Source organism: Bidens hawaiensis, unplaced genomic scaffold, assembly GCF_021521415.1.
Source record: "Bidens hawaiensis isolate Kalapana, Puna unplaced genomic scaffold, B.hawaiensis_p1.1 tig00064064_1, whole genome shotgun sequence".
Lineage (NCBI taxonomy): Eukaryota > Viridiplantae > Streptophyta > Magnoliopsida > Asterales > Asteraceae > Bidens > Bidens hawaiensis.
The window spans coordinates 1-9,759 of record NW_027501463.1 but is presented as its reverse complement, the minus strand read 5'-3'; the positions used below and the strand labels follow the sequence as shown (position 1 = coordinate 9,759).

At 36.4% G+C, this 9,759-nt stretch overlaps 2 protein-coding genes across 2 annotated transcripts; one reads left to right on the top strand and one right to left on the bottom strand.

Annotated features, from left to right (window-relative positions):
* Positions 1 to 890: 890 nt before the first annotated feature.
* Positions 891 to 4,469, top strand: LOC143604157 (uncharacterized). Its single transcript, XM_077080723.1, has 10 exons — positions 891 to 1,364; positions 1,451 to 1,539; positions 1,683 to 1,742; positions 1,838 to 1,926; positions 2,048 to 2,110; positions 2,195 to 2,740; positions 3,389 to 3,463; positions 3,563 to 3,627; positions 3,714 to 3,771; positions 3,889 to 4,469. Exons 1-10 carry the CDS (start codon positions 913 to 915, stop codon positions 4,375 to 4,377), a joined length of 1,986 nt encoding a protein of 661 aa, XP_076936838.1. The 5' UTR covers positions 891 to 912; the 3' UTR covers positions 4,378 to 4,469.
* Positions 4,470 to 4,956: 487 nt separating this feature from the next.
* On the bottom strand, positions 4,957 to 6,889 carry LOC143604155 (uncharacterized). The gene is made up of 5 exons (XM_077080722.1): positions 6,751 to 6,889; positions 6,557 to 6,689; positions 5,737 to 5,978; positions 5,471 to 5,642; positions 4,957 to 5,231 (listed from the first exon to the last, which is right to left on the bottom strand). The coding sequence occupies exons 1-5, from the start codon at positions 6,867 to 6,869 to the stop codon at positions 5,061 to 5,063; spliced, it is 837 nt and encodes a 278-aa protein (XP_076936837.1). The 5' UTR covers positions 6,870 to 6,889; the 3' UTR covers positions 4,957 to 5,060.
* Positions 6,890 to 9,759: the final 2,870 nt, after the last annotated feature.

The following is a 9,759-nucleotide window of genomic DNA, read 5'->3' as shown; positions in this document are numbered from 1 at the left end:
CATGCTTCTAACACTTATGTAGCACTTATGCACACTTAGAATTTAAAAGACTACAAACCTCTTTATGTATTTTATATCCAAATCTGTATTAGGCGGAATGCCGGAGTAATGGTTTAAGAAGGCAGCCTGTGGTGATGACTAAAGATCTAGATTTACTCAAGGAAAATGATGGAGAATCTGATAATTTAGAAGAAAAGATTCCTAAGTTTCCTGCTGGTGGTGAAGGGTGGGATAAGAAGATGAAAAGAAAACGTTCAGTAGGCACGATTTCTACAAGATCTATGGATAGTAATGGAGAGAAAAGAACCGCTCAAAAGAAGGCTGCCAATGAACCTGTGTTGCAATTAAATGACACACATTCTTACAGGTAACTTATCTGTTAATCAGGCAACAATATGTGGTTACATTATACAATGGGTTCATAATGAGTAGTTAGGTTACATTGCAGATTAGGGGCTTCTAATGGTACTGGTACCACTCACAAGATGGATAACAAGTTAGAAGGGCCTTCTTTGCCTGATAGTTCTGGTACCTGCGTGTCCCCCAGAAATGAACTCGAGGGGCCCACCAGTAGTGGGTCAAATAAGGAAAAGATTATTACAAAAGGAAACAATAAGTATGTGCTTACTTGTAATACATGCGTTACGTAATCAATTAATCATGCATTTCATTTCTCTGTCTACATTATATTCTATTTTCAGGTTAAATACTTGTGATGATGATACCATTCCGAATGGGAATTTAGTGACAAAAAGCAAGGCTTCAAGAATCACGCGTAGCGGTGCCATGGTGGCAGCCAGCTCATCACCAAGTACACCTTGTTTAACCGGAACTTCAGAAAGCTGGGAGAACGTGCCTGGTGGAGCTATGAATCATGAACAGGCTACGCCCTCGGGCCCGCCTTCTCCTGGTATGGCCCAGTGGGCTGGACAGAGACCACCAAAGATGTCTCGAACTAGGAGACCAAATCTGGTGCCACCTGTCTCAAGTAAAGAAGAAAAGCCGTTATCATCTGACAGCTGTTCACTCTCTGATGTTACTGTTAGTGTCAAATTAGCCTCTGATGGGACCAATGACCCTCTTATTTCTGAAAAGTTAAAACCTAAACAAGAGCCGGTTCAGTCCCCACATCGGTTGAATGAAAGTGAAGAATCTGTTGGTGGTCAAAGTCATGGTCAAAATGTTGGACCTTCTTTAGCAGTTGAAATGAAGGTCAAATCTATTATTATAGAAGAAAATGGTAAGGATGTGAAGAGACCCTTAACTGCAAGGACTAGCTCTACAATAACCGGGGTCAAGTTGGATAACACACCCCTAGTTAACCCAATTAGACGTAATAAGACTGGTTGTGAGAAGAACGGAAGGTGTGATTTTGTTTATTTGAAAATACATATAGGTTTTTAGTTGATTTTTTTTCATTTTACTCACGAAATGATGATTTTTTTGCCAGTAAGTCAGGGCGTCCTTTGAAAAAGCTTTCAGACCGCAAGGGTGTTTCAAGTCTTGGCCATAAGCAAAATGGTGGTTCTGATTGTACAGGTATAAATGTTCTCAAATATTGGAAAATAATATTTTCCATAAAATGTGAATATTTTTTTATATTTGTTATTATTGTTATTATTTTAATTGTTTTAATTATTATTATTATTATTATTATTATTATTATTATTATTATTTTGCAGGGAAATCTGATGACCGTGAAGAACTAATGGCAGCTGTAAATCATGCTCGTAATGCTAGCTGTAAGACATAATTAGTTTTTTTTTTCTTTTCATTTTAGGTGCAAAATATTGTTGCATTTTAGTCCCCTTTACATTGTATTTTGAACGCTTTGTAGATCAAGCATGTTCTAGCAATTTCTGGAAAAGAATGGAACCGATATTTGCTCCTGTGAGCTCAAAAGACAAAGTCTACTTATCCACACAGGTGGGAACTCTTTTAACAATGTGTTAAAATTATTTTGCATGTAAATGGTCTCATTTTAGATACACTTAATATCCGTACTTTATTTTTAACTTTTAAATCACTTTTGATGTTTTTGAAGCAGCTAAAGGAGCCTGATATTCAGGAAAAATTTTCTCAGTTTCATGGTTGTGCAAACAATGTTATGGTACTTCTTTAAATCCAGATGTCTTCTTGATGTTTAGGGGCATTTTGGGCATCTGATGATATTGTTATTTTTTTGCTCTCATAGATGAACTTCACGCATGAAGTCTCTATATACAATACAAATTGTTCTGGAGAAAGAAACATGCATGTGAAACATCAAGGAAGTGAGTCTTTTTCTGGAAGACTCGATTCAGATAAAACACCTAAAGAATTCATTCCATTATTCCAGAGAGTATTATCAGCACTCATTATAGAAGACACCATTAATGAACTTGAAGAAGAAAATACCCAAATTATACCACTTCAAGATGCCTTTTGTGATTCAACTTATGATAGATTTCACCTTGATGATTTCAGTGAACCTAGAAAGAAGGCTAGGAGGGAAGTTGAACATGATACCATGTTTCAAAGTTTTCATTCAGTGAAGATGTCTTTGTCTAGCAATGGATATACCAACTCTTTTAGAAGCACTGCTACTAATGATTCTCCGTGTGATGATGTCAACCGATCACAAGTGATACAAATGGGAGGTTTCGGCATTCCTTCATTTGATAATCAGTATGGTCAAATGTGTCTAGATGACAAAGTTCTTTTAGAGCTTCACAGCATTGGTCTATTTCCTGAGTTAGTGGTATGCTCAAGCTCATATTCTTTAGTATATAATTACAGTGGAGCTCAAAAAAGTAATTAGTTTCAAGTAAGGCTGTAAAAGAGCCGCTCGTGAGCTGCTTGAGATCGATTCGCCAAAAACTCGAATCTAGCCCAGCTTATACGAGCTCGAGATTGAAAAACTAATCATGAGTCGAGCTCGGGCTTTAGAAATAGAACCCTAAATGAGCCGAACTCGAGTCTGAGTTCTCGTAAGTTAAATGAACCGAATTGATCCTAAACAAGCTTGTGTTGGCTCGGTTCGTTTACACCCCTACTTTCAGGTAGATGTGGCAAGTTTAATCAATATACGTTTAAATGGGTTGATTCGGGCTATTTTTTAAGTAAACATGTAAAAGTTAGCTTGGAAGAAATGGGCCAAATGGGTCGAAAGCCACTCAAAAGCGCATTTTAATGTATAGAAGTATAAAAACATCATAAATCATTATATTCCACAAATTGGATCATTAAACATATAACTTTTGTAAATATATTTGACACACTAGTTTATTTTAAGTCAAATAAAGTCGGGCCAACCTGATCTAAGCCACATATAATAAAAACCGACACACCCGTTTTGTGACATCTACTTTTGAACGGGTTTAACTATTGTTCCTTATCTGGATGACAGCCAAAGTTGGATGACAAAGAAGATGAAACAATTAAGCAAGAAATTAAAGAGCTAAAGACTAGACTTCGACAGCAGGTTATATGGCTGCAAGAATTTGCCAATTTGCAATTTAGCATATGTTTTTTTACGAGTCATAAACTTTTCATATACTCAATATTTTCATTTGTTATATAGAATTATAAAAAGAAGGCATATTTGGAGCAGATATGTAAGAGTATAGGTAGCAGCTTTGTAGCACGGTAAGAACTTTATACATGGATATCTTTTGGTGAACTTAAACCACTTTCGTTATTTGTATTCTAATTCACATCATCTGATTATGCAGGGATCTTGAACAGCTTGCATTTGATAAATTGGTGGAGATAGCTTACAGAAAATTTCTGGTAAGTTCTAACCCTTTGTTTGCAATTTGAATCCAAAATTGATAATATAATTATCTAAAGTTTGATTAAGACGAAGATATTATTAAAGTGTTACATAATTGAATGATTTTGTTGCAGGCTACAAGAGGGTCTTCTAGAAGTGGGACTCTAAAGATCCCAAAGCATATTGCAATGGCATTTGGAAGAAGAACACTTGCCAGGTGTCGTAAGTTTGCGAAATCAGGAGTCAGTTGCTTTAACGTGGCCCCACTTCGTGATATCCTTTTTGCCCCACAGGAAGTCGAGTTATTCGATGATGTCAGCACTGCATACCAGGGTGAGAGGAAAATAAAAGTCCACCCTACTGGTCGAACACCGACATCTGGGAGTGGGTGTGGTAACCAATCTGCAAGATCACTACACCCTGTACAGCCTTCACTAAACGGGCCTAATCATAATAGAGATGTCGACCCACTTCATGATTTGGACCAGATTGAAGAATTAGGGGTAGGGGGTCCTCAGGATCTGAGTTCTTTGCTGAATTTTGATGATGAGGAATTGCAAGACGATTTTTCAGCAGGGCTTGAGATACCAATGGATAATCTTACGGAATTGAATATGTTCTGATAGGACTTGATGGTTTTGGTTTTAACTTAAGCAGTGGAAATGTATGTTATTGTGGTTTCCTGTTATATAGGATCATGTAACAAACCCATTATTTGTAATTATAGCCTCCTTTTTGTTTCACTTCCGGTTTACTGTTAGTTTAGAGAATACCAGATATTCTCTTAGTTAATCTTTTCAACTTGTTAAACCAAAATTTGTCTTCTCTGATTAAGCCTTTTAAGGGTCTGATTGGCCATGAACCGAATTTTATCAGGCCAGACAAGTTGTTTTAAAAATGTACCAATTTTGTTGAAGTTAAATCAGGTTTTTGATCAAAATGAACGTCATTTAAGAAAGATAAAAAAGTAGACATGAACTGACCTGTTTTGTGTAATTTAGGTAAACCTATATTGACTCGATGTATAATTTCGGCAGTACACCTGAATCACCCCATTTGAGTTTACCTGAATGAGCTCATGTACAACTATTTTTACCCAAATTAACCCATTTCTTGAACATGCAATAACAATGTGTTGATTAATGTTATTATGTTTTACATCCACATGTAAAATTTTGTGATTTAGCTAAAAAATAAAAAAAGGTCAAACTTACATGACCATTACCAAACACTACACATTTTGACCCGTTATCCAGCTTATCAACCCGTCAACTTTACCACCTCCAGTTTAGAGTCATGGTCGAACTTAGGCGTTTGATGGAAAAAGGGAACATAGTTCTTCAACTGTTTTTATAACAAACAATGGATTAGGCAGATGAAAACCTACTTTGTAAAGATCATCATCAAAGTGACTCTGTTTGAGTGTTTTCTTGTAATTTTCAGTGGCGTTTCTCGGGTGACCCCTTGCAACAGCAATCTATATAATCACACACAGAAATACTCAAGTTAGACAACATTTGAGCATACATATATATAAAGTAAATTTTTAAATACTCTCCATAATAAAAACACCCTAACTTAATCAAGTATGAGTTACACACAAATCCAAATAACAGAATATGTAACACTAGTATAGGAAAGCATTACTTTGGTAGCTAAATCCCTAAAATACCCTTGTATTGGTCGATTAAATAATTTCAACTTTAAGTAACTAACCCGATGTCTTCCTTGAAGTTCAAAAAGCCAAAAATTCCAGTCATTTAGCACAACTCCATCTACTTTGACATATATATCGGTCCAGTCTTTGTGAACAAATTCCACATTATCTAATTTATACCCGACTCCTGTGCCCAAGGCCTTGACAAATGCTTCCTTTAAACACCAATACCTGTTCATTTGACCCGTTAAAGAAAAATATAACCCAAATGGGTCATAAGAACAAGAGGGATTTCCTACCGCATGTGAAATGTAATCAAATTCACCTGAAAAAAGTGTCCAAAACATCGTCATCAGAACCAGCATTAACGATATTTTCCCATTCTGACCTTGAAAAGTATGATGAGAAATTGTGAATGAAGTCTGAAACGGTTTCTTTCCCGGGAATGAAGCAAGAGACAATGTCCAAACCCACGAGGCAAATCGGTTCAGAAGCAATTGCCACATAGTCGCCATGATGTGAAACATTGAAGTTAAAATTTGGGAATTTCACATTCTGATGTCTTTCCTATGCAACCACTTGATCATGAACAGCACTCAGAACTTAAAACAAGATATTTTGATCAAATATTAAGACTTTCATGTATGTTTGTCTGAATAAGTTCATTATAAACTACATTTCATGACTGACTTTATGATAGCGTGGTATTCAGCTAATATATATCGTTAACTTGTATTAAGTATACGCCCATTTATACAAGCATGATATGTTCCTGCAGTTTAAATGTTTAATCATCATCTAACTCTTATATATCAGTGACCACCAAACCAACACACAATAATATCATTGAACAGCGAAACCGTCATTGGTTACTGTTGTGGAGCCGGTTACACGTTCAGTGCTAGGTTAAGCGTGTACCGATAACGCACGTCCAATGCCATGTAATGCGTCACGGCAGTGCAGGTTACGTGTTTGACGCGAAACCCATTCTGACTCGATCGTTTTAGAAGAATATTTGAAATCCATTAAATAAAGGGTTTTGGTCAAATGTTTAAACCAAGCCCTTCTGACCGGTAACCCGTCCGACCCGAACCAAAAAACCCTAAAACTAATCTAACAAAAAAGTCTGAAATTGAAATGAATACCAGGTAAGGTTTGCCTTGAGCGGTGCGATTGATGACGATTTCATCAATAGGAATATTAATAAGTTGATGTACGAGTGCATACTGCAGCAGCCGGCTCACAAGTGCCCTCTTTCTGTCTTCAACTTTCACAAACCTAAATTAATTCATCAATTAATAATCATGCTAGCTGCTAATATTTATTATAACAGTATCACCTGGTGATTGAAGAAGCGTGTTGTTGTTGAGGAAGAAGAGACATGGCCATCGAGAATTCGTGTGGGGATGGGTCCCACTCTGATGCGTTGACTAACCATCTCTTCACACACTCTTCCATTTATTACGATTGATGCCGATATGATTTGGTAGTTGGTACCACTTGTACTGCCCGCCAAATATTGTTGGGTTAGTTTGGTTACTATAAATGCTATTGTGAATCTCTTGTTTGGTTTTAGGGAGTTTTTTGGGATTTCTATTTTTACCTTTTTTATGATTTATCTATTCATAAGGGTATTTTCTATGGTGGGGGGCTTCGAAGCTCCTCCACAGTGTCACGTCAGTGCCAAGTAAGCATCGAGGGCATCAAAGCCCCACCCCAAAGATGCTCCGCTATGGTTTAATGCCACAAGGGCGCCCATTAATATATATTATATGCATATGTGTGTGTGTGTGAGATGAGAGATGGAGAGAGTTGTTGGAGACGGGGGCCCACTTATTTTCTTCTTCTGCGCCGGCCGTTTTAACCATGGGCACCACCGCGCCCCTTGGTGGTGTTGAGCGCCCATCGACGCCCACCTTCTTCCTCCTTAGCGCCCCATAGCGAGGGGTTTACGAGTATTTCCAACATTTATGTGAGGTGAGTTTGTAAATTACAGGGTGGAGTTTTGGGTGATTGTGAATGTAAATTATATGGTGGCAGAGAAAAGGTAGTGATTTTTTAATAAATTATGATAAAACTTTGTTTGTTCATATTTATTTTTTAATATTTATTGAATTGGTTGTGAGTAGAAAAAAGAGAAATTTGTAGTGATAAAGGTATAAAAAAATATTATTTTATTAAAGAGGAGAGAGAAATGTAATGTTTTATAATGTAATTATAGAGATGTTTTATAATGCTAATAATGGGTACGTCGAGTCTCGTGTGAATGGGGGATAGTTGACAATATTGGATCCGTATGATTGAGTCGTGTGCAATGGGGGATTCCTGGATCCGTAAGCCTAAGAAACAACATATGACAATATTGCCTATAACATTTGATCATAGAGTTAGCCATTGAGCAATAGATTTAGAACGTGACAAGAAAGGATTCCACACTAGTCTTTTGTTGGTGATTTTGGAATTGCAACCTTGATTATTCAGAGAGTCGTATAATAACTACAGGAGCAGTTAGATTTGGAAAACTCCCTTATGTAGTTATAATTCAAATGATAATTTTAATTAATATGCCTCGAAATTAAATACTTATGATTATGTGTGACATAATCGTAAATAAATTTTTCTAATGAATTTTTAATGAAACATTATTAACGAAAATAAAATTTTTCCAAGTTAACCTAACAGCTTAACCCCAACCGGGGGGCTTTGCCCCTTTGACCCTGCTAGGGGTTGCCGACCCTTGGACCCTGCAACTGGGGGCGCTGCCCTCGGACCTCCATTTGTTTGGGGCTTCGCCCCTAACATCATAACAAACTAAAACAAGTGTGCACTCCGCACACCCCGAACTTGCTTAATGTTTATTATGATTACATTGATCATTCAGTTAATCCAATTACACTAAAATACTAACATTTGTTGTCGTCCTTGCAATATGTTGTGATTTTAGAGGAGGGAATCCGAGACAAAGATTTTGTTCACCAGATATCATTCCATTCTTTTCCGCCTTCGCGTCAGCATCAAAGGCTTCGAGGCTTAGTAGAGGCTTTGAATCAAAGCCTCTACTAAGCCTCGAAACTCTAAAAAATGGAATAGCCAACGAAATATCAAACCTTTATAGAAATTTTCATAACTTACCATGAACATCGCTTTACCTTCTCATTCGAATCGAATCATATCTTGAAAAATAAATTATAGCCTTGGGTTTTCAAGTAGCAAACTCACACACCCACACACTCATAAATATACATCATTTATTCACAACAGGATTTGAAACCTCACCATTTAGATAGCTAATAGATATGTGGTGTTATAAAAATTTCCAAATTACGGTGTTACAATAAGATTCATCGATAACTACTGTAATAAATATGATAGAATAGTATTATGTAAATCACAACTTTTGCCATAACCTTTGTCTTTCTATACCATTCCACAAGCTATAAAGTTTGGTGCATCTTTCTTCTTGAGTACTCTTATGCAGCTACACACGTAATATATGACCATGACAACAAAGAGGGCACAAACGATTGCATATCCGATCCACTTGAGCTCGGATGGAAAGAATACAATCAGGTAAAGGGAGAGCACCGCAAGAACTGTCGAGAAGTTAGAAGTAAATCTTAAGAGCATGTGACGTATAGGAGAGATCTTTGCATTTCCAAAAGCATCACTTGTGTAAAGTAGGATCCCTGAAGTCATTATCGCAATGGGTAGTGCAATAAGTGACATGATTATAAAGAAACCATGGGTATCAAAAGGAGAGTGGTTTAGGTTTTGAAACTTCATTTGAATGAACCCTATCAATGACACATACATGGCAAAAAAGGTTCCGACATATATGTGCTTGAATATTTTTGAATAATCTTGTAACCTGACAAGAACAAGCAGATAAATAACAGAATACGGAGATTCATAAATAAATTCTTTTATTCATCAAGGAAAATGAAAAAAACGTTACCGCCTATCTATCAATGACATATGCAACCATTTGAAATTTAAGCATTTAATATGAACATGTTTACCAAGCTTTATAACTACTATTAATCGACACTACCCATGTGACATATATAAACAACAATATCACAATTTCATGTTTTTGCCTTGAAATGAATTACTAAATTTGAGCAAGATTTTATTGTAAACAAAGTGAAGCTAAACAGAGCAGTGATTAGTATATGCTAAAAGTAGATGTGACTAGAATATATATTAACCAATGATTGGTAAGGGAAAAGAAATGTACAATTTGTTTTCAATCTATTAAAAAAGAGAGACATAATTATATCTTAATCTTAAAAAGATGACGAAATCAACCAACCAACCTAGTAGTGGTAGCAGCGTTTTGATGTGTACT